Source organism: Cetorhinus maximus, chromosome 21 (genome assembly GCF_964194155.1).
Source record: "Cetorhinus maximus chromosome 21, sCetMax3.hap1.1, whole genome shotgun sequence".
In the NCBI taxonomy this organism is placed as follows: domain Eukaryota; kingdom Metazoa; phylum Chordata; class Chondrichthyes; order Lamniformes; family Cetorhinidae; genus Cetorhinus; species Cetorhinus maximus.
Genome location: NC_135899.1, coordinates 65,755,192 through 65,780,595, shown reverse-complemented (window position 1 = coordinate 65,780,595; position 25,404 = coordinate 65,755,192). Strand labels below are relative to the sequence as shown.

Genomic DNA, 25,404 nt, shown 5'->3' with positions numbered 1-25,404 from the left:
AAATTGTGTACCAGGTTTATGTATCACTGTCTAATTCAAATCCTTCTATGAAAGGCTTTGGATAAAAGGCAATCTTCCATGAATCTGAACACCAAACAATTTTCAAACAAGACAATTATCAAAAGGCTAGTTTCACATTCATGTCCAGCCTGCATGATTCTGTCCATACCATGGAATCTTGAAGTAGATCCTCCAGTTTTGACAGGCCACTGGTCCGGTCGCACTTATATTTTCTCTTTATTGTCTCTTGTAGGTTCCGTAGATATTGTTCTGCTTCTTTAATATCACTTAAAAACTGCAAGACAGCAAGAACACACAAATAATATATATATTAGTGGGTGAGAATGGATAAAACAGAAGACACTATTTTCCCAAACACCTCCAAGCTAAGATAAGATATGAATTAATAATGTAGAAATCCAACCTGTAGAAAATGAATTTCTATATAAGGTTGCTAACAAATTAATTAATCTCAAATTTAATGAGTTCTTGAACTTCTGCTTCATCTAGTGGCCTTAGTGAAAAGTTGCATCTTGGAGGAAAGGGAAAGAATTGCATTATTCAGCCTGCCCCAAACGAATTGTGCATATAACTGACTAAACAATGATGGAAAGTTGAAGGATTCATTCTGCCCATCTTAGTTTAAAATGCATAGTTGCAAACAGCCTGTAAATGGGAGGTGAAAATATAAAAGTAAAACTTTACCTAACAATAATTTAACTTCATTTTCTAAAGAATATGATCTGTGCATAAGAATGTTAACAGTATGTTCTATTAAAAAGGCAATATAATAACTGCTATAAAATCCAACCACATTTGGCAAGGTTCCAAATATCATCAGATTTCTGTACTTCACAAAATTTAAAAGGTTTAGAATACAAATGGACAAGAATGTTATGAAAATGTCCAATACATCATTACTGATGACTCAACAAGTTGATTCAGTGAGTAAATGGACCTCTCATACTTAGAACATTGAAATTTGATTCTTGGAGCTGCAGTAGAAGTTTGCAATTGGCCACAGTAGAATTGGGACAGGGAGAGGAAAATCATCCAGGTGTTCTGCTCATGACTCAGTAGCCTAAACCAAGGTGGAGCATAGGATTAAGTTTGCCTGTGCTTCCCTTCATGGTTGAATAGTTTATCAATGCTCATTGCATAGGCTCATACATAAATTATGACTGTTTAATTGAGGCATAGGATGGAGATCAGCAGACAAAATCACTGCAAAAGAGTCAACACCTTTAGAAGAGAAAAGTGGTGAGAAAAGAATATCTGATTTACAAGCTACCAGTGCCTATGGAACATATGCTGAGATGAGAGAAAACATGAGAAGGTATATTTTTGAAGACAATCAGACTCCTGCTTGGGATCCAGGTTTTGTTCGTCTCAGAAGTCAGTGGTTGGGACTTGAAGGAAGAAATAACAAATAATTAAAGAACTAGCAATGACCAGAGAAACAGCAGATGTAGAAAGACCCAGCCCAGAAAAAAAAAAACAAAAGAAGATAGCAACAATGCATCAGGCATCTTCATCCCCTCTTGAAGATATTAAGTTCATGCTGGTAATACTCATGGAAGAGCTGTACAAAGCCACACTATAGTCTTGTGTGGAGAAGTGAATCACACTGGTCACTCTCTGTAGCAACATTATAAATATAACCTTCTTCAATTCATTTAATATTCCTGCACATAGTAACCAGAGTAATATTCTCCCCATTGAAGCTAGCAACAAGATTGCTGATGAGTTGAGTTCAGCAATGGCTGAAATCTTGCTAGTAGCTCACTGCTCTTTAAATCCTAATTTATAGTGGCAAAGAACAGCTTAATTTGCTGAACACTCACTGTAATTTACTATGAACAGCCAAAACAGGCCATTTTTAATAAGTCCACAATGCTGGCAGAGAATTTTGTGGCTTGAATAGTTGGGAAATCAGAGGCAGCTTCTCGTGCATTTCCAACATATGCTGTTGATCAGCAATCCTACCCAACAGCAACAGGGACCCGTTAAACTCTTAGTTTAAACAAAACAGCTCAAATATTTCAGTAATAAATACACAGATTTACCTCAATGGGATGCGACCTATTTGTACAAATAGATCTCCACAGTCAGAATGTTTATTTTAACTATACAAGTTTGTCTTACCTGGAAGTAAGCAGCATTATCTTTCACATGTTGTTCCACACAGCAACACAGCTGTTTGATCCAGTGCCATTGTGTCTTAAGTGCTGCACTGTATGCCTTGGAAGCAACAAAGTGTTTAGTCAAAATATGAATAGTGCTTTAAGTACTTTTGTGATGCAACTACCCCACAGTATAAACAAACTGCATCATTTGTTATTACACTAGACAAGAATGCCTATGCATTTATCGTTCCGACTACTTGAACCTTCCCTAATAGAACTTATAATCTGGTCAGGCCATCTCAAAGTAATTCAGAACTAACAAACTACTTTCTGAAATGCTGCCACTACTGTTAAACAGTGAACATGGCAACCAATTGGACACTGCAAGATCCCACAAACAGCATAGGAGATGCATAACCAGTTATTGTGTCTTCTTCTTCCCAGCAGGGCTGATTGAGGATGCAACGTTGGTCAGGACTTTTTTTTAAATTATTCTTTCACGGGATGTGGGTGTCACTGGTAAGGCCAGCATTTGTTGCCCATCCCTAATTGCCCTCGAGTGGCTTGCACACCATTGCAGAGGGCTAGTTAAGAGTGAACGACATTGCTGTGGGTCTGGAATCACATGAGATTTACATTCCTTGAAGCACGTTAGTGAACCAAATGGGTTTTTATGACAATCGATGATAGTTTCAGGACTACCATTACTGAGGCTAGCTTTAGTATTCCACATTTATTAACCAGCTCCCATGGTGAGATTTGAACCAGTGTTCCCAGAAAATTAGCCTGGGTCTCTGGATCACTACGCCATCTCCCCCAAGGCCCTCTAGAATATTTAAGGAGTGAATGCTGCATTGTTTGCTATGAAATCTCTTTGAAACATTATGCATTTAACAATGCAGCATACATTGCACCAAAATGACTGTTTAGACGATGTGAGTGCTACCAACTAAGGCAAGCAGGGATAGATCTTATGTAACTGTCTTGCTATTACTTTGTTACTTTTAATTGAATTTCAAGATCCTTGTAAAGTACAAATTATGAAAGTTTACGCTTTACCTTTTTAAAAAATAACAATGCTTTCTTTTCATTCTTGCTCAAACTACCTTCTTATCCCCCAACTCTATATAAATCAGTGAATAACATTTCTATAGTCAAAAGAATTAAATGCAAGCTTTTGTAAATCTGAAGACTAGAAGCTCTACATTAAAATATTTGTCCTTTACAACTGGGGAATATGGTAAAATGTCTTATTTTTCTACTATGCTTATTAATAACTATTCTTGGAAATTTACTGAAAATATGCCAAAAATAATTTATTCCCATTTTTAGACCCTTCAGTACGAAAGATCTAAATGCCACAATCATAAGCAACCTGACTCCTCAACCCTGAATGCACGCCCTCCTCTCCCAATCTAACGATGCTGCTAATCATATTAGCGAGGTTATGAGTATTAGCATTGTTCCACAATCAATTAACAGGTGATGCATCTTCAGCAAACAAAATTAATCTTGCCAAAATCTACCGCTCCTATTTTATATCCTGGCTGGGATTTGTTAAAACCAAGGCAATAAGCAGCAAGTGAATGCAAATGAAACTGGGGTTTAAGCAGTTTCTTGGGAGTTCAGGATGGTATAACTAAGGGAACAACTACCGTTATTTTTAAATTAAAAACTAAGCATGATTGAAGCAGCCTTTGGTAGTCTCATAAGTTAACTACATAAGGGATTGAACAACAGAGGCAGATATAATTCAGACTTACTTCTGTCATGAAATCAGATTTCAATAACCAATTGTCAAACTTCATATTAGCAGAACAAATTACCTCAACTGTCTGTCTGGCTGGATGGTTCTTCAGTGAAAGATGTTCTCCAGTCTCCTGGTGGGATTTGATAACCTTCTGTTTTTGCTCCAGTTCTTTCTTCAGTTCCTGAAGGAGATATGATGAGAGTTATTTTTAACCAACCTTCGCTCAATTATTTTAACGATCACATCAACTACTGAGGTGCTTAGAGACAGAGTATAAACAACTCTGAAGGAAAAAGAAATACAACAGTAGTGCAGAATCTTGGGATTTATAATCAAGTCAGCAAATGGGAGGAACAAGAACAAAGAACAAGTGATTCCCCTGTGACAGAAACCAGGGGCACAATTTTGGGTCGGCACCCTGGTGTCAGGGCCAAATGGGGGTCCCAACCCACCCAGTGTTTGGAGAATCACCCAGCATTGATTTTCATCAATTTGGAGGGGGAACAATTTCAGGTGATCTGTGGGTTCCACTGTGGCTCGGCAGGTAAGTAGGCTTTAAAATCTGCTTGGAGCATTGGCCTCCTCGGTCTGCCGCCAGGAGGCTGCCTCATGGTAGCTTCAGGCAGCCTCCAGTCAGTCTCTTGCAATTGGCTTTTTACTTACCTTAATTGGATACCTCAGTAGGCCTAACAGCATCTGTGGAGAGAAAAACAGAGTTAACATTTCAAGTCCGTATGACCCTTCAGAGCTCTGAAGAGTCATACGGACTCGAAACGTTAACTCTGTTTTTTCTCTCCACAGATGCTGTTAGACCTGCTGAGTTTTTCCAGCATTTTCTAGTTTTGTTTCAGATTTCCAACGTCTGCAGTATTTTGCTTTTATTTTAATTGGATACCTGTTGCTTAAGCCCACCTGCAACTTTTATGCCCACCTGCTTTGTTCGATTCTGCCCCAGATTGCAAATCTCTGCTGATATTATAACTAATGGTGACAAAGACTTGCTCATTGCTTCACAAATTAAGATTTCTCTTAAAGACAGTCACAAATTACCTGTTACAGTTTTTCAACCTGTCGTTATTTTACAAATATAAAAGTTAATATTTTCATTATGCTATCAAGTTCAGCAGAGAGGTGGTTATGATCTTCTCTTACTAATGTGCGCTAGTAGTCAGATTAAGTGAACTGGTAGAAACAATGCTACCTTGGTTGAATCTTTCTACTTTCACAGAATTAAACTGGCATATGGCAATTGTATCAGTACTTGTTAAAAAATTCTATTCATCCCCACGTTTGGGCCATTTTTTTGTCTTTGTGAACCATGTGCTACATTAATCTCTAACCTCGCCACAACTGCTATTTTGGGGTGCATGAGATGGCTGGAAAGTATCACCTCTGTTCATGTGTCAGCCGTGGTTCAGTTGGTAGCACTCTCACCTCTGAATCAGAAGGCTGTGTGTTCAAGTCCCACTCCAGGACTTGAGCAGAACAATCTAGGCTGATAATCCAGTGCAGTATTGAGGAAGTGCTGCACTGTCAGAGGCATCATCCTTTAGAAAAGACATTAAACTGAGGCCCCATCTGCTCTCTCAGGTGGACATAAAATATCCCACAGCACTATTTCAAAGAAGAGCATTATCACATTGCTTTTTGAGAGTTTGCTGTGTGCAAATTGGGTGCTGCATTTTCTAAATCACAACAGTGGCTACATTTCAAAAAGTACTTAATTGGCTGTAAAGCACTTTGGGACACCCAGTGGCCATGAAAGATGTTATATAAACGCAATGCTTTTTTTCTGCTTAGTAATTCTTCAGATGGCTTCATCTTCACAACTTCATCACAAGAGGCATCAAGTCCAAACCTGCGTGCATCACCCATGAATCCATTAACTTACTTAGTATGAACAGATAGAGTGCGCCTACTCTTATGAAAACGGTCTAAACCATATGTAAAAATCAGCATGCAGGAGACAATTCAACAAGCTGAACATCAATTTTTTTCTGTGATATTTAAGTTAGCCACAAAAATTAGTCATTGCCATGGAAGAAGTGTGTGATTTTAAGAATGCAGTTAAACTATCATCAAAGAAATGGTAAAAGCTCTGTATTGCAATAGAGTAATAACCCTAGGAAGGATCTGAAGTTGCAATTGAGTGCAATGTATTAATAAGCGTTTCCCAGCCCAAACTCCTTCCATCTTCATGAATACATTTATATTACTAAAATTTGGTGCATCTATATCTGTGTAAACATAGTGCAAATCACAAACTTTCCATAAGCTTGGTTCCAATAGCTCATTTTCCCTGTTGTCAAAAGTGTACTCGAGGTCAGTGCCCCACTTTTTTGTCCCACTCCTAGCAGCTGTCCGCCCAAATTAACAAGTCCAAAGTAATATAGAAGAGTCAGCTTCCAATTAAAATGATCACAATTCCCAAAGCCATGGCATGGCTGGGTTTGCTTATGGAAACACTTGTCAAGCCAACTGCATTAGGAAAGAGTTGACAGAAAATAGAAACCATACACTAGTCCAGCCCAATGAACAAGCTTTCAGCTTTCTTTATTTCATCAGAACTGTTGCCAGGGAATGAGAGGGGATAAAGAAACAAATAAGTATTAGGTTGGGAAGTCAGGCAAAAATTTTTTGGAAAAGGATATACTATGAAACCCTTAACATATAACTTACAATGAAATATTCTTTCTTTGCAGCAATATTTGTATTATTGTCACTCCAGTCATAAGCTAATTCTTCTTCCTCTTTTTCATTCAGCCAGATGAGCTCCGATGTCACTTCTGATACAAAATTGTGCAGGCTGATCAGGTGTTTCATACGCAATCTTGAGGTTTCCTAAGGAAAATAAATAAGGCATTTATCTCCTAGTCAGTGATCAACACTTTAGAGAAAACAGTAAAATATTAAGTGTGACTTTCAATTAATTGTATAACCATTGTTGTGCTAAGGTCAACTTCTAATATGAAAGAAATATTTCTGGCAAGCTACACAACTGCCAATTAAATTGTTAAAAACAAAAAGCTAAAAGCTACTGCGGATGCTGGAAATCCAAAACAAAAACAGAATTACCTGGAAAAACTCAGCAGGTCTGGCAGCATCGGTGGAGAAGAAAACAGTTGACGTTTTGAGTCCTCATGACCCTTCGGCAGAACTGAAGTATAGTTAGGAGAGAGGTGAAATATAAGCTGGTCTAAGGTGGGGGGCGAGGGGAGAGAGAAGTTGAGGGTGGGGTGGTTGTAGGGATAAGCAAGCAGTGATAGGAGCAGATAATCAAAAGATGTCACAGACAAAAGGATCAAAGAGGTGTTGAAGATGGTGATATTATCTAAGAAAAGTGCTAATTAAGAATGGATGGCAGGATACTCAAGGTACAGCTCTAGTGGGGGTGGGGTGGAAAGACTAACAAAGTATTAGTTGTAGATTTAAAAATAATGGAAATAGGTGGGAAAAGAAAAATCTATATAAATTATTGAAAAAAAAGGGAGGGGGAAGAAACAGGGTGGGGATGGGGGGTTTAAGATCTAAAGTTGTTGAATTCAATATTCAGCCCGGAAGGCTGTAAAGTGCCTAGTCGGAAGATGAGGTGCTGTTCCTCCAGTTTGCGTTGGGCTTCACTGGAACAATGCAGCAAGCCAAGGACAGACATGTGGGCAAGAGAACAGGGTGGAGTGTTAAAATGGCAAGCGACAGGGAGGTTTGGGTCTTTCTTGCGGACAGACCGCAGGTGTTCTGCAAAGCGGTCGCCCAGTTTGCGTTTGGTCTCTCCAATGTAGAGGAGACCGCATTGGGAGCAAAGAATGCAGTAGACTAAGTTAGGGGAAATGCAAGTGAAATGCTGCTTCACTTGAAAGGAGTGTTTGGGCCCTTCCCACCTACATCCGTGATTCCTCTGACACCTTACATCACATCAACAATTTCCAGTTCCCTGGCCCCAACCGCTTCCTCTTCACCATGGATGTCCAATCCCTCTACACCTCCATCCCCCACCAGGATGGTCTGAGGGCCCTTAGCTTCTTCCTTGAACAGAGGCCCGAACAATCCCCATCCACCACTACTCTCCTCCGTCTGGCTGAACTTGTTCTCACACTGAACAATTTCTCCTTTAACTCCTCTCACTTCCTCCAAATAAAAGGTGTGGCTATGGGTACCCGCATGGGCCCCAGCTATGCCTGTCTCTTTATGGGGTATGTGGAACATTCCTTGTTCCAGTCCTACTCCGGCCCCCTCCCACAACTCTTTCTCCGGTACATCGATGATAACTTCGGTGCTGCTTCATGCTCTCGTTGGGACCTGGAAAAATTTATTAATTTTGCTTCCAATCTCCACCCCTCCATCATTTTCACATGGTCCATCTCTGACACTTCTCTTCCCTTCCTTGACCTCTCTGTCTCAATTTCTGATGATAGACTGTCCACCAATATCCATTACAAGCCTACCGACTCCCACAGCTACCTCGACTATAGCTCCTCACACCCCGCTTCCTGTAAGGACTCCATCCCATTCTCTCAGTTCCTTCGCCTCCGTCGCATCTGTTCTGATGATGCTACCTTCAAAAACAGCTCCTCTGACATGTCCTCCTTCTTCCTTAACCGAGGTTTTCCACCCACGGTCGTTGACAGGGCCCTCAACCGTGTCCGGCCCATATCCCGCGCATCCTCCCTCACGCCTTCTCCTCCCTCCCAGAAACATGATAGGGTCCCCCTTGTCCTCACTTATCACCCCACCCGCCTCCGCATTCAAAGGGGCATCCTCCGCCATTTCCGCCAACTCCAGCATGATGCCACCACCAAACACATCTTCCCTTCACCCCACCCTGGCGGCATTCCATAGGGATCGTTCCCTCCGGGACACCCTGGTCCACTCCTCCATCACCCCCTACTCCTCAACTCCCACCTATGGCACCTCCCCATGCCCACGCAGAAGATGCAACACCTGCCCCTTCACTTCCTCTCTCCTCACCGTCCAAGGGCCCAAACACTCCTTTCAAGTGAAGCAGCATTTCACTTGCATTTCCCCTAACTTAGTCTACTGCATTCTTTGCTCCCAATGCGGTCTCCTCTACATTGGAGAGACCAAACGCAAACTGGGCGACCGCTTTGCAGAACACCTGCGGTCTGTCCGCAAGAAAGACCCAAACCTCCCTGTCGCTTGCCATTTTAACACTCCACCCTGTTCTCTTGCCCACATGTCTGTCCTTGGCTTGCTGCATTGTTCCAGTGAAGCCCAACGCAAACTGGAGGAACAGCACCTCATCTTCCGACTAGGCACTTTACAGCCTTCCGGGCTGAATATTGAATTCAACAACTTTAGATCTTAAACTCCCCCTCCCCCCATCCCCACCCTGTTTCTTCCCCCTCCCTTTTTTTTCAATAATTTATATAGATTCTTCTTTTCCCACCTATTTCCATTATTTTTAAATCTACAACTAATACTTTGTTAGTCTTTCCACCCCACCCCCACTAGAGCTGTACCTTGAGTATCCTGCCATCCATTCTTAATTAGCACTTTTCTTAGATAATATCACCACCTTCAACACCTCTTTGATCCTTTTGTCTGTGACATCTTTTGATTATCTGCTCCTATCACTGCTTGCTTATCCCTACAACCACCCCACCCTCAACTTCTCTCTCCCCTCGCCCCCCACCTTAGACCAGCTTATATTTCACCTCTCTCCTAACTATACTTCAGTTCTGCCGAAGGGTCATGAGGACTCGAAACGTCAACTGTTTTCTTCTCCACCGATGCTGCCAGACCTGCTGAGTTTTTCCAGGTAATTAAATTGTTAATTTGTTTTTAGATAATACATTTTGTCTGTAGAATATATTGGCTTTCAATGTTTGCATAGGAAAGACCACCATTGTTCACCTCTTTTGACTGGTGCAGTGTGGCACTAGCACAAGTTTCAGTGCACAGATGAACCCTCTATATCAGAGCAAAAAACAGGGAACAATACGCTCAACAAAATGAAAAGAATCTTTGCTCCTACCATGGAATCAGAAACAGAAGGAATGGCAGCAGCAAAAGGAACACAGGAATCAGGAACAAGAGAAGTTTGAATAATACAGCAAACATTATTTAATACAAAGGTTTAAGGTTCTAAATGCAAATTAAATATTCATCAAAGGTTTGTAAAAAAGCAGACTGCAGATTTTGTGTTTCTCTCATTCTGGATTCTAGCGTTTCTGTGCTCATATCTTTGCTCTTTGTTCCCCCTTTCAATCTTGTTGTCACTTTTTAATACTGGTACTGCCGAGAACTTCCGTTTTATTTTACTTCAGCAACCGAATAGGTAGGAAAGTATGTTGTGAAGAGGACATGTGGAGGTTGCAGATGGATATAGATGGGTTGAGTGAGTGGACAAAGATCTGACAAATGGAGTTTAATGTGGTAAAATGTGAAGTTGTCCACTTTGTCAGGAAGAACAAAAAAAAGAGTATTACTTAAATGGAGAACGGCTGCATAATTGAGGTGCAGAGGGACCTAGGTGTTGTAGTACAAGTCACAAAAAGTTAGTGTGTAGGTACAGCAAGTAATTAAGAAGGCTAATGGGATGCTATCCTTTATTATGAGAGGGATTGAATATAAAAGTAAGGATGTTATGCTTCAATTATACAGAGCATTGATGATACCGCACCTCGAATACTGTATGCAGTTTTGGTCTCCTCATTTAAGGAAGGATGTAAATGCATTGGAGGCGGCTCAGAGGAGGTTTACTAGGTTGATACCTGGAATGAGTGGGCTGTCTTATGAGGAAAGGTTGGACAGGCTGAGCTTGTTTCCACTGGAGTTTAGAAGAGTGAGGGGTGATTTGGTTGAAGTATACAAGATCCTGAACGGCCTTGACAAGGTAGGCTTTGAAAGGATGTTTCCTCTTGTGGCTGAGTCCAGAGCTATGGTGCACTGTTTTCAAATTAGGGGTTGCCCTTTTAGGACAGAGATGAAGAGAAATTTTTTCTCCAAAGGCTGTGCAACTTCAGAACTCTCTGTCTCAGAAGATGGTGGAGGTGGGGTCATTGAATATTTTTAAGTCAGAGGTAGATAGATAGATTCTTGTTAGCCAAGGGAATCAAAAGTTAATCGGGGGTAGATAGGAATGTTGAAATCGAAACACAAGATGATCAGCCGCGATCTTATTGAATGGTGGAGCAGGCTCGAGGCGCTGAATGGTCTACTCCTGTTCCTATTTCTTACGTTCTTATGAACTAAGAAACAAAATGGATTCTGCAACCTCATAATGTACTGATTTGCAAAGTACAGCAAGCTAAAGAAGACAAACAGTACATAACATGTTCCTCCCCCTTTATTGGAATGTCAGTTTAACAAAACATTTTTTGAACTAGGGAAAGAGGGTAGGCTGCCTCTATTCCCGGCTGAACCCTGGGTATTATCCTGACCCCGCCCCCCGAAAAAACACATGGGTTCACCTTAACTCTAACTCAGGCACTCAGGTGGTCTTCTCTCCTGGTGTGGATTACAGCAGACATCTGGTGCTTTTACAGAGTAATATTCATTGGAGATTGATGACAATTTAGGATATGTAGCAGAATTTGAAGTTGTGTCTAGTGCAGGTGAAAGTGAGACGACTTCAACTTCAGTCGAGCTAGACTGAGGTGCTATGACTGGAGTTAGCATTCCTTGGTTTGGAGATGGCCCACTCGAACTGGTAAAATCAGGCTCTTCCATAAGAGGTGTATCCTTAAATGGTGCTTGACTTGGCAACAGTTGGTCAACATGTCTCTGCCAGGTGAGATCATTTATAGTTTGGATAATGTACAAAACAGGTCCTGTCTGAGCAATCACAGTAACAGGAACCCACTTAGCTCCGGCAGCATAATTACGACCTAGAACTTCTTGTCCAGAACAGAAAATTCTCGGCTTTGATCTTTCTGCTCTACTCTTCACTTGGTCATGCTGTTGATTTTGCACAACTTGTTGTATTTTTGTTGGTTTCAGCAAATCAAAGCAAGCGTGCAGTTGCCGTCCCATTAGTAAGAATGCTGGAAATGCTTTAGTTGTAGCATGTGGCATGTTTTGGTATGTCAGCAGAATGTGTCCAGACGCTTTTGAATGGAGGGATGCCCTTGTGCCAATCTTAAAGTGTGTTTCATGCTTTGAACAAATCTCTCTGCTAATCCATTGCTGGATGGGTGGTATGGTGCTGAGGTGATGTGATGAATTCCACTACTTCTCAAAAAATCCCCAAACTCCTGCAAGACAAACTGAGGTCCGTTGTCGGTCACAAGTTATTCTGGTAACTCATAACGTTTCTCAGCCTTTGAATTGCACTCTCAGCAGTAGTAGAGGACATCACTCAAACTTCGGGCCATTTGGAATGAGCATCGTTCCTTCAAATGGACCAGCGAAATTGACGTGGATGTGCTGCCATGGTTTTCCGACCAATCCTATGGGTGGAGGAGTGCCAATTGAGGCATGTTTCTCACAGTTCGACAAGAACAGGATCTTGCCTTGGCTTCAATGTTTTGGTCCGGGCCAGGCCACCAAAAGTAGCTTTTTCCAATCTCTTTCATGCAAACTATTCCAGTGTCCAGAATGCAATTGGTCCAACACTGGTTTCCTCAATGTTGGTGGAATAATAACTCGCAAGCCCCAAAGCAAACGTCCTGAAGTGACTGATAACTCCATCCTCCTGGAAACATAAGGATGAAGGTCAGGTGAGACTTGGAAGTTCAGGGAAGAGCTGTCATGCATTAGAAGGTCCATGATTTTGGATAATGTTGGTCCACTCAAGTGGCCTTCTTGATTTGGACTAAGGCGATGGATGTGTTCTCCACGTGTGTAAAGTAGAAAATGTCTTTCCGAGCAGTGTCCACATGGCTGACTGATAGGGGCAGCCTTGAAAGACCATCCACATTGCCATGCAAAGTACATTTTCAATGTTTGATGTCATATGTGTGAGCACTCAACATCAACGCGGCATCCTGCTTGCAGCTAAAGAAGGGATGTTCGAGAGTGGATCGAATATTGAGGTAAGTGGCCGACAATCAGTCAGCAGCATGAATTTCCGTTCAAACAGGTACTGGTGAAATTTCCGGATTCCGAAAATGATTCTCAGTGCTTTGTGTTCAACTTGAGCGCGTTGGTTCTCTGCTTTGCTTAAAGTCCATGCAGCGAATACTATGGGCCTCTCCACGTCTGAGGGCAGTGTGTGAAACAGTGGCCCCAACTCCATAAGGCGGTGCATCACATGCAAGTTGCCGAGGTAAGGAGAGGTCAAAGTGCATCAGTACCTCAGAATCTGTCAGCACTGCTTTAACCTTCTTGAATGCAGTAGCTTAGCAGTCTGTACATTTAGTTACACTTTAACTTCCGTTATGCCCATCATAGGTACAGATTTCCCTGTATATGTTTTCAGAACGATTTTTGCAGGCGTCAAGGGAAGATGTTCAAGCTTCACCTTGTACACAGCATCTGGGACCAGAGAAACTGCTGCCCCTATATCAAGTTCAATATGTATTGGTTGGCCCTCCAGCAGCAGCGTTACCCAGTAGCCCTGTGAACCACCTGTCACTGACAAGATGTGGAGGGGCTCTTCTTCTTCGGACTCGGTCACTCTGGTCCTCCCATTCCTGCTGTACGACATGCAGATTTTTCTTGTTATGCCAAACTGCAGATTTCTTTTTCTCTGGTTTTCTTTTCTGATTCACTGCTACTTTTTGTTTTTTTATTACACGGACAGTGTGTCCCTTCTTGCCACACTGACTGCATTCAAGGTCTCTGCACCAACATTCAGATGGATGGTAACCAGGCTCTCCACAACGGTAACCTTCTCAGCTGCTTGCTATCTTGTATGCACGCTCAACTGTCACGTTATGCATTCAAGTTGATGCACTCAGCTGCTGTGCTTCTTTTGCAGCCAGCTCCATGGAGACTGCAATCTCTATGACTTTCTGCAAAGTGAGGTTAGCCTCTGTCAGGAGGCATTTCTAGATTGCTTCACTACGAAGGGCACAGACCAACCTGTCACAGAGGGTATTGTTCAGTACTTCACTGAATTCACAATGTTCAGTGAGCTTCTTAAGTACTGCAACATGCTGTGCAATTGTTTCCCCTCTTTGTAGTTTATTTTGTGAAACCTAAATCTTTCTGGTATGACAAGTGGCTTATGGAAAAAATGCATCTCCAGGACTTTTACAATGTCCACATATAATTTTGTGCCGGGTTTGTCAGGCTCACCAAGCTTCTTAATAAGCCAAAGGTTTTAGCTCCCATCACACTTTAGAAAGTTGCCACCTTTCTATCATTTTCAATTCCATTTGCAAAGGCAAAAAACTCAAAAGCGTTCAGTGTAGGAGTTCCACTGCTCAACAGTCTCGTTGAAATGTCCCAAAGGTCTGGTAAGTGTTGTCATTTTCAGCCTTTTTATTTTCTTTTCTTCGTTGGTTACTTCTTGTTTATTGTAGTTTCCTTTTTTTTTAAAAACTAGTAATTTCTTTCTACTTGCTCTTTCACTTTAGTTTTGCTTTTTGAGTGCCATTACCACAAAAAGTCCGTTGTCCTCGTCACCAATTTGTTACATTTTAATATTGGTACAGCCGATAACTTTTGTCAGAAAGTATAAAACTGTCCATAATGTTATTGGAATTGATTGTAAAATAGTGTGTGTGGGGAGGGGGGGGGAGGGGTGGTGTGTTGGGGGTGTGTGTGAGAGAGAGGGACTCAATTGAATTAAAGGCAGCTGGTCCGAAGGCTTTTATGTAAACATGGGAGAAGTTTAGAAAGTAAGCTATAAAAGGACATTTGCATTTTTAAATAAACCAGCCTAGATTGTTTTCAAAGGAGGGGTGAAATGTGTCACCTAGTCAGGTGAAGTTTAGAAACAGTGTGTTTATTTTTCTCAAAGATTACTAGTAAAACTTAGTGCTATGAGAGATTTTTTATTATCAGGGAGATAAAGTCCAAAGACATAGTGAAACAATGGGTGTTTGCATTCAAAAGGGAAAATATGTATAAAGGAGCGAAGGCTGTGTGTAAGGGAAGGCAGTCTAAGATTCAACAAGTATGAAACGCCTTCAGCCTGTATGTAGCAAACTGCTGCCTTCAGGGACTGAAGTTGAGAGAACTCACTTTGAATTCGACTGTTCAGGGTATCATTTACTTTGCCTGGGTCTTAATGTGTGTCTTACTGTTGTCTTAATGAAAGTGTAACTGGGAGTCAGATTTAGTAGGGGATTTAAAATTTATCACAGTAGTAATTTGTAGATCTATATGTATTTAAAGTCATTTCTTCTATTAATAAATGTCTAATTTAGTTTTGTAGAAACCTATAAGACTTGGTGATCTTATTACTACAGAATTCAAGGCTTGCATCTCGAAATTTATACAAATTGCAAAACAAGTTGTGGCAGTTGTTTCAAGTTTCCCTTTGGGATTTGAACAACTCCGCATTTACCATCGGCTGTGCCATAACACTTTTCAAAGATTAATTAACACACACATAGACGCGGAGGTGATTGCACATTGCAGCTTCCATTTTACTTCAGCAACCGAACTAACACAAAAAATGTATTCTGCGATCCCATAATGCACTGGCTTGCAAAGTGCGCAAGCTAAACAAGACATACACTTGTCATCTCTGTTGCTCTGCTACTGCTCACACATCCGGAGCTGTCTCCTTTCCTATGGTGACTGGCTGCAGATAGGCTGTGTCTGGTTGGTTGCACGACATCATGACTGTTGGCTATCCTGCTGATTGCTTAGGGTTTGTTTCCCTATTGCTGCTGAAGTCTTTGCTTTGCCTCCTGCTAGCTCTTCTCCTCCTCCTAGTATGTAAACTAGTTCATGTGCGATTGCTTAAACCTGAGCTTTAAAAAAACTCTAAAATTGCTGCTATTGGATTTTTCTTAAGACAAATATGTACAGGACTGCTTGGCAACATGCCATAGAATCTATACTCTCTTGCTACAGAATTTGGTTTGGTTTGCTGCAGAAATTGACTTTGAAGTGCTGCAGAATTCTAGTGAGTTGAAGTAGGCTGGGACAAATACAGATGCAACATATCTTTAGAGATGCACGAACATGTTTGCTTTGTTCCAATGAATTGTATAACAAAGCAATTAGCTTAGATTTAATCCAAAAGTTATAATGTGCCATTCCAATGAAAAATGTTTACGTTTTCATCTGCCATTAATTTAATTATTGGTACAGACAGGATTTGGTTAGGGCAGCTGATAGCTTTCAGTATTCAGTGCAGGTAAGGTTATCAAATTAGTAATACTCTGGGTAGCACTGTTATTGCCCATTAATAGTGAAATAACTGAGTGATTTAAATAATTAACTTACCAGTAGTTTGAGGTATTGTAACTCCAGTTTACTCAATGTGTCTGAATAACTGGTCTTAAAGTTGGAAGAGATTTGGCCCTGCAAACAGAACAAGTGGCAATAATTAATTATGTTGTAATGGATGGTTTCATTGTTTCTGTACAATTACATCACAGCTCACAGCAATGCAAAAGTGGGATTTAAAGATTCAAACTTGTCATCAGTGATGCTCTCTGAAAGCACAAAAGCCATGTTATAAAGAACCATTAATGAATAAAGTGCCTTTTGCTTATCCAACCTAGTACAAAAGATGAAAACGCAACTTACTCGAAAATTGTGCATGGAAATCTAAGGCAGGACTATTTATTACTGTGCTGTACGCTGACTGGATCAAGAAATATGGGGATAGGGCAGGAAAATGGAGCTGAGGTAGAAAATCAGCCACAAACTTCTTGAATGTTAAAGAAGGTTCATGGGGCCATATGGCTTACTGCCCATATTTCCTACTCTCATGAGCCCCTGTTGTGGCCAATTGTGTTTTCAAATGTGAATCCCAACCCCATCTTGACCAGGGTTCCTATATGTTTAACAAAATTTCATCACATTTGAATTCTGTGCTCCCAGAAATAAATCCCAATGCTTTGTTAGTTTTTTATTAATTGCTTTGCTGACCTACAATTCTGCTTTTAATGATTTGTTCACCTGTATCCTTAGAACGCTTTGCTCTTTATCCCATTCAGATATTTATTCTCTTAGGTGGATGTGATGTTTCTGTTTTAGTGCATCACCGAACACATTTATCAATGTTAAGTTAACATACCACTTAACTGCCCAGTCTGCAAGCTTTCTAACGTCTTCTGGAGTCAGTTGGTTGAGAAAGGAGAAAGGAATGGAATGCAGTATGGAATTTAAAAACATACGATTTGCAGATATTTATCAACCATAATTTCTAAACCATGTTCCCATTGCCAAAAGGTGGAAAGATGGCTGCTTTTATTTCTGATTTTTTCTTACTACTACTATATGGTGAGTTGAGAAAGTAGTCTTTCAACAAATGGAATTGTGGCACGATCAGAAGTTTGTAAATACCCCAAGATATTTAAGACAAGAACTCAATTTTCTCAAAATTAGCTAGAACAGACTTTATTTCCAAACAGGCTGTGTCAAAAATAATGGAGCTTGGATAATAAATAAAGTCCATAAGAAACCAATCGATACATTAAAGTCAAATAAAACAATCACTTGATCCTTTGTTCCATAAGCATGTTTATCTGCATATAATCTGGGCCAGGAGGTAGCGCCTGCCATGAGTAGACCTTGTTTTCAAAAAAAAATACACAAAGCAAAATAAAATTGCCCATTTTTAACTTCACAGACAAGATAATTCAATGTAAAACAAAATGGTGTTTTTAGAAATAATACATGTAGAATACAAAAATATAGTGATGGTTTTAATTTGGTCAACTGATGTATATTGCATATGTGCCCTAAAATAGAAAAAAAATATGCGCTGATAATTTGTACAAAGATCTATTAGCACTCAGTTTAGACATTAACAAATCAGATCTGATGGGACAATAAATAATTTCCAAACAGAGTTAATGCTATATTTACCGTGACTATTAACACATTTTCCTCTACTATTCGCTCCTCCTCGTTGTCACAATGTCATTAATTTTCATACAAATAGATTCAGTTTAGAACAGATGGAGAAGGCATTGCCACCAGCTTTTTTACCATCTAAGTTGTTCAGTAATAAAGTGGCAGGACAATCCCCTTCAGCAGCCCCCTGCTGAGGATTGACTATTGTGCAGCCCTATGCCAAGTAGCATGCCCAGCAGATGCTACCATTTAGCAGAAATTTGGAAAAAGAGCAATGGCTAATCCAGAGTTTTGATTTAATCATATGGTTGTGAAACACATATGCCTAAATTACTAAAACATAAACATAGAAAGGCTTACCTCATAAATTTTAGCTTCCTTAAGACTAGATTCCAGTTCTTCCACTGCAGTGTGGATTGTCTTGTGGGTATCGAGCTGTGTCTCTACACTTGGTAAATCAGTGCCCCATTCAGCCCGGTCAAGTCTTACCTGCAGGATCAAACCACGCATCATCAATTCCATACTATTTTCATGTTGCAAATGTTTTAAAGCTGCTTGGATATTGTGCAAGACCTGTGCCGGTGTTATTGCCTCCCAATACGAGAATTTCATGCAGCCAGTGACACCCAAAAACAAACATATCTGACTCATCAATTTGATGAAAATCAAGTTTTCATGCTTGCTGGCCTTAGTGAAATTAGTAAGACTGATTTGGAATATCCACAAAGGTTGTGAAAGACTAGGACAAGAGTTGGCAGCAGCAAGTTATGTAACACAGTATAAAAATAATTGTGAGCTCTCCAAACCAAGAAACTTCTAACTGGAGCTAAAAGAAAATGGAAATAATGATCATAACTACATGTACAATACACACACATCAGAAAATCTGCCAATAATGCACACATATACGCCCTGACAGAAAATCATTCGGTCTGCACTTTAGTCACACTGAGCCCTAAACACCTTAATGTGGTGACAGCTGGAACCACTCTGGAAATAGGTTGGCATAGTCTGTTCTGAAGAACAGTTATATTTGACTTGAAACGGTAACTCAGTTTCTCTCTCCACAGATGCTGACAGACCTGTTGAGTATTTCCAGCACTTTGTTTTAATTATTGCATAATCTGCATTGAGAAACAAATAACACTGCAAGAACGCTTAAAAAGAAAATTAGGGTTACAAGAACTTGCATTCTTCAAAGCTACAACTAGATGTGTTAATGTAAAGCTCAGAGAATATCTATTTCCAGTATGAAAACTTGAAAAGGCCCAGATTACTGACAAGCCACAGGGATTCCCATTCAGCTTGACTTGGATTCCCACTGAGCTGGTCCGATACTTATTACTAACTATAGAATCTAGAATGGGAAAGTAATACCTGATCAGCACTTATCCATTACAATCTTAAGATTAGATGCAGGAAATGAAACAGTATATTGAATCATATTTCTTTACAACCTTAGCAGTATAGCATATATTTATATATGGAAGCATAAATTTATGGCAAATGAAAATATATGCTAGCAAAGATTGCATTTCAAGGTGCCGTTCAAATAATATTGTAGTATGAACACAGTGTAACAATAAAAGACAATAAATTCACTATTATTAGAGTTTGATAAAGCTTGTTGGTGGAACTATTACGATCTACAGATCATTGGTAACATTTGTTTTGAACAATTCATAGCCATAGAATCCTTAGCTTGTACAAGTATAGCACATAGTTCGGACTTTTGTTGAACTGAAGAAATGTATAGTACCTGTACTTCCTCCACCCAAGCCAAAAGCTCATACACAAATCTCAGGCTTCCTTCATCTTGTGTTGAAGAGACTGCAACCAATTCCGATCTTGTCATGGGTTTTTTAAACCCTGTGAGGGAGGTGATGTGCAAAGTGCCTGAACTAACATCAGTTGTTAAGTCAGTGACAGTCAAGTTCAAAGGTTGTAAATGCTCTGTGGAGGAGATGAAATGTCCTTTTCTGTACAGGTTTGTGCATTCAAGCCTCAATGCCAACAGCTCATCCTGTAGTTTAATAATTCTGTGAATAAAGAGATAAAGAAATTTGAGAAGTCAACGCTTTCCAAATGAAAATACACAGCTGTTGGCACACTGAATTCATTAGGCAACATTTTTGCAATGGTTTTTATATTAAAACAATATCTGAAACTATCTTAATGCAGAATATGCAACTAAAAGTTATCGTTCATCTTCAATGACATTCCCTTACTGATTTAAGTGTCACATAAAGCAACTAAATCAAATCAATTCACTGGATCATAGAAATAAGCAAAGGTCGGAAAAGATCATTTTTAATCTGTTAAGATCATTCCTTGAACATTTCAACTCATCCAGCCTTGCACTCAACTGTATCTTGAATGCCTCCTTGATTCCATGACCTAACTTGGTGGAGCATTCCAAAATGCTTTTTGTGTAAAGATATTTTTCCTGTTTTAAGCTCATGTCCTATCCCACCACCTGAATAACTTTAATATAATATTGAATAGCTATGCCATGTAATATATTTAGGAGAGATTTTCTACCACTGCTACTATTGAGGCTTTAGTGGCACATTGCTAGAGCAAACCTAGTCAGTAAGTAATCACTGCCTCAATGTTCCGCTGTTAGCTTCAGCTTTATGCAGGGATCCAAAGGCACTCTCTTCCCAAATTTAAGTCTGGATTCAATCCAATTGAAACTTGTGGGATAGAAGTCTCCCCCTTTGGTACATAGGCTTTACAAAATCAGACCACCTGACCCAACATGTCCAAGCTGGTGTTTATTCTCTACACGAGTCTCCTTCAATCTTGCTTCATCTCACTCTAAATGCCCTACATTAAAGACTTTAGGGCAATCTCAGCTCCCTTCCTGCTGGGTGGAGACACAGACACAAGAATTGTAATACTAAAAACTAGTATTACATTTTCAAACTCAAAGAAGCCACAAGGTCCATTGATGTGGGGAGTTGATAAATTCACAATTATTCAGTAAAGCTAACTTGTAGATGAGTACAAGTATGTTATGGAAGTAGAGAAGAAAGGAATTGATGCTTATAAAATATTACTCAGGTAGAATCTAATCCTGAACTGAGGCCCAAATTCTTGCTCCTGTGTTGGATACACAGAGTCAGGAAATTTCCCGATTCCACAAACTCAACTCTGGAGAAAGTGCTCTGAATGTTCGGATTTTCATTCTGGGGGAGGATGGGTGCTAACTGGAGTAAGGCCCTCCACCCTCAGAAACAGTGTGGAGGCAGCCTGTCAGGAAGATATAATTCTCATAATGTTATTGGAATTTATTGTAAAATACAGTAATAGTGGGAGGTGTGTGTGCGTGTGTGTGAGAGAGACTTAATTAGATTAAAGGCAGCTGGTCTGAAGGCTTTGATGTAAACATGGGGGAAGTTTAGGGTGTAAGGTAAAATATTTGCATTTTTAAATAAACCAGACTAGATTGTTTACAAAAGAGGGGTGAAATGTATCACCTAACCAGGTGAAGTTTAGAAAAAGTATTTATTTTTCCCAAAGATTACTGGTAAATCTTAGTACTGTCAGAGATTATCATCAGAAAGATAAAGTCAAAAGACATAGTGAACCAATGGGAATTTGCATTCAAAGGGGAAAAGATGCATTAAGGAGCAAAGGTTGTGTGTATGGGTAGGCATTTGAAAAGGCTTCAGCAGCTATGCCTCAAGCTGCTGTCTTCAAAGGACTTAAGTTAAGAAAACTCACTTTGAATTCGACTTGTTCAGCGTATCATGTTTCTTTGCCTAGATCCTTTAAAATCTGTGGGTCTTACTGTTGCCTTAACCGAAGTGTAACTGGGAGTTAGATTGATTCAGGGATTTAGAGGCTATCATAGTAGTAATTTGTAGATGTATGTATTTAAAAAATCATTTCTCGTATTAATAAATGTTGAATCTAGTTTTGTAAAAAAACCTAAAAGACTTGGGGGTCTTATTACTGCTGAATTCAAGACATACATTTTGAAAGTTATACAAATAGCAAATAAACTGTGGCAGTTGTTTCAAGTTTCCCTCTGGGATTTGAGCAACTCAGCATTTACCATCGGCTGTGCCATAACACAGCCCAGGTGCTGAGGTGGGCTGTTTAAATTGCCCACCTTGGTGCTCTGGGACTTCTTCCCAGTTGTCATAAAAACAATCAAATAAAAAAGCCCTCTAGCCTCATCCCTTAACTCTGACATACTCCATGCCAACTCATGACACCTCATGCCCCTCTATGCACCCCCACTGTCCCTAATACCCTCCATGCCAATCTATACCCCTCTACCCATCCCCATAGCCTTTTACAGCCCCAATGCCAACTTAGTGCCAACTCATGCCAACCCATGCCCCCCACCCAGCACCCTTTGCCCTTACACCCTCCATGTCAACTCATGCAGCACCAACCATGGGCAGACCTCAGGATAAATAAAATAAAGTTCTAAGTATCTATTACAGACTTCACCATATTAAAATACACTCATTGATAAAAGCCCACTCAATACATTTAAATCCCTTCAAGTACTTACTCCCTTATAAAAACAAACCTTTGTATTCACAGTCCCACATCAAATACAGCTAATAGCTTTGTGACCACTTTGGAGCTGTGAACTTACAGTGTCATGAAGAGATATTAATGTGTATAATGTTATTGGAAATTATTTTTAAATTGGACCTTTAGTAGGGTCTGTGTCTATGTGTGTGGCTTAATTGGATTAAAGCCAGCTAGTCTGGGTGCTTTGATGCATCGTAGAGATGTTAATTAGATAAACATAAGGATAAAAGGTAAAGTGCAATTTGCATTTGTTGAATAAACCATTCAAAAGGATGGGTAAAATCTTGCACCTATAGCTGGGAGACACCAAGCAATGTGGTTATATTACTAATAAGATTGGTGGAATGAAAAGGTTATTGTTAGGAGAAGTAAAATTTTAAAAACCTAGCAATACAATGGAAAATTTACAAAGGGATATCTAGGTATAAACAGAAAGGAGTTTGTGTGCGAGAGTCAGAGGCATTTAACATCTAACCAACCTGTAAGCCTACAACTGTGTCTGAAAAGGAACCAAATTGAAAGGAACCTCATATTGCATTCGTAAGGTCAAATGTGTTTTGCCTAGTGTCTGTTTAAAATTGTAACATCTTTACCTACTCCACCCTGTATACATGGAAAGACTTTCCCTTCACACACAAAGTCTTTAAACATTTCTGCAACCTGCTCCTCAGGATTCTCTTGGGTAAACTGTTAACACATTCCCACTTCTTTACCTATCACTGATTCTTCCTGTTTTACTTGTACACAAACCACTGGTTTTTCCTGTGCCTGAACCTCAGGACCCACAGTACTTTTATTTCCAAAACTTTTCTGCAACCCAATAATTCCAACAGATTTTCCCAGTAATTTCCAAAACACTGACTGTGTGTGCCCCACTTTATTACAATGAAAACACCTCAATTTTTGAATGTCATTCCTACCCTCAGCACCTTCCTTTTTATTCTGAGAAAAAGCTTCCTGGGAATTTCCAGCTACTCCTCCTCTTCCCTGACTACCTATCTTCCTACCTTCTATCCTTTTCTGATTTAAAAGGGTGATGAGAAAAAGGTTTAGCTCGATGAACTAACTCAATTGTCAGCTATCTCTGCTGCTTGCCTTACAGAATCAACCCTCTGTTCCTCCAAGAGTTCTCATTACTGAAGGAATTGAATCTTTAAATTCTTCCAAAATAATTGCTTCCCTAAGAGCTGCACATTTTGTCTCTATTTTTAATGCCTGTATTCACCAGTCAAAGTTACTTTACTTTAGTCTCTCAACTCAATATAAGTTTGCCCAGGCTGTTTTCTCATATTCCTAAATTTCTGCCTGTATGCCTCAGGAACCAACTCATATACACTCAAAATAGCCCTTTTCACCACATCATAATTCACCGATACCTCTTCAGGTAGCGAAGCATATACCTCATGCACTCTACCCACCAACCTATAACAATAACGTCCAACTTTCCTGTGGCCATTTCATCTGTTTAGCTATCTTCTCAAATTAAATAAAGAATGCTTCAATATCTTTTTCCTCAAACTTTGGAAGAGCTTGTATAAATTTAAACATCTCCCCACTGGGTTCTACTCTGGAAATAAGTCCTTCCTCGCCTCCTGGTATCTCTTTTAACTGCCAACGTTTTCAGTTGAAATTCTCTCTCTCTTTCCTCCTCCTCTATCTTCATAATTTCTAACTCGCTTTGAAATGCCCTCTTTCCTTTGCTTCTAATTCAAGTTTTTTCAGTTCCTCTGCTTGTTCAAATTCAACTGTCTTCATTTGTAACTGAAGTCTCACTACCTCCAGCTGTGACTCACTAGTGTCAGGTATCACTTCCAACTGTAAATGCTGTGCTATATCTTTAATTACATCTAATTTCCTAGCCCCCGCAGGTGACCCCAATTGTAATTTATCCACCAACTCTTAACTTACTCTTGGTTACTTTTTGTAACCCAATCAGAGTTATATCTTCTACTCCCAGACAAGTCTTAGCAATTGCCAAAACCATCTTGCAGTCTCACCACTTAAAAAAAATCTCACCAACTCCTGAATTTAAAATACTTCTCATACTCGTAACCTTAAGATTCACCAATTCCAAACCAATCAAGGAATTACAAATATTATTCCCGGGTGAGCCCCCAATTGTTATGACACAGCATTTGGTAAAGGCTGAGTTGCTTAATTACCACAGGGAAACTGGAACAACTGTCATAATCTATATTTTCAATTGGTATGTTTGAGATGCAGCTCTGAATTCAATAATAAGATCACCAAGCCTCAAGAGGCTTTTCTTATGTAAAACTAAATAAAACATTTATTAATTTGGTTCGTTTTCAGATACAGTTGTAGGCTTACAGGCTGGTTAGATGTTAAATGCCTCTGACTCTCACATAAACTCCTGTCTGTTTATACCTAGCTGTCCCTTTGAATGTAAGTTTTCCATTGTATTACTAGGTTTTTAAAATTTTACCTCTCCTAACAATAATCCTTTCATTCCACCAATTTTATTAGTAATATAAACACATCGCTTGGTGTCTCCTAGCCAGGTGCACGATTTTACCCATTATTTTGAATGGTTTATTCAACAAATGCAAATTGCACTTTACCGTTTATCTTTATGTTTATCTAATTAACATCTCAAACTACTATAGATCAAAGCACCCACCCAGCTGGCTTTAATCCAATTAAGCCACACACATCGACACACACAGAGGCACAGATCCTACTACAAGTTCAATTTTAAAATAATTTCCAATAATGTTATACACATTAATATCTCTTCATGACAACAGGTTTCCCACTGTGATACTGAAAAGCTGTAGAAACAGTCAAGCAGAAATAATATAATGGTAACACTTAGACTTATGTCAACAAACATCTATTGAAATTGTAAGCACCAATTCTTTTCAACTACAGGCTGTTTTATTTTCAATGTTTAAAGAGCATGGGATTTAAGTTACTTGACAGCTCCACTTATCCACTTTTTACACCCATTCATGTCAGCTCTTCGTCCTAAAGGGGTGCCTGAACTCTCCCAGAGGGGTGCCTGACTTCTCCAAACAATTCTAGTAGGTTTAGGCCTTGCATTCAAGCTCATAAAGCGCGCGC

At 39.8% G+C, this 25,404-nt stretch overlaps 1 protein-coding gene across 4 annotated transcripts in view; it reads right to left on the bottom strand.

Annotated features, from left to right (window-relative positions):
* LOC144695942 (microtubule-actin cross-linking factor 1-like) overlaps positions 1–25,404 on the bottom strand; it is a 554,471-nt gene that overhangs the window by 267,029 nt on the left and 262,038 nt on the right. For all 4 annotated transcript variants that reach the window (XM_078567039.1, XM_078567041.1, XM_078567037.1 and 1 more), the window contains 7 exons: positions 19,523–19,802; positions 18,124–18,252; positions 16,183–16,260; positions 6,556–6,717; positions 3,953–4,057; positions 2,146–2,241; positions 170–295 (listed from right to left, as the gene is read on the bottom strand). In XM_078567039.1, coding sequence (XP_078423165.1) covers positions 170–295; positions 2,146–2,241; positions 3,953–4,057; positions 6,556–6,717; positions 16,183–16,260; positions 18,124–18,252; positions 19,523–19,802 — 976 coding nt within the window. The remainder of the gene's footprint in view (positions 1–169; positions 296–2,145; positions 2,242–3,952; positions 4,058–6,555; positions 6,718–16,182; positions 16,261–18,123; positions 18,253–19,522; positions 19,803–25,404) is intronic.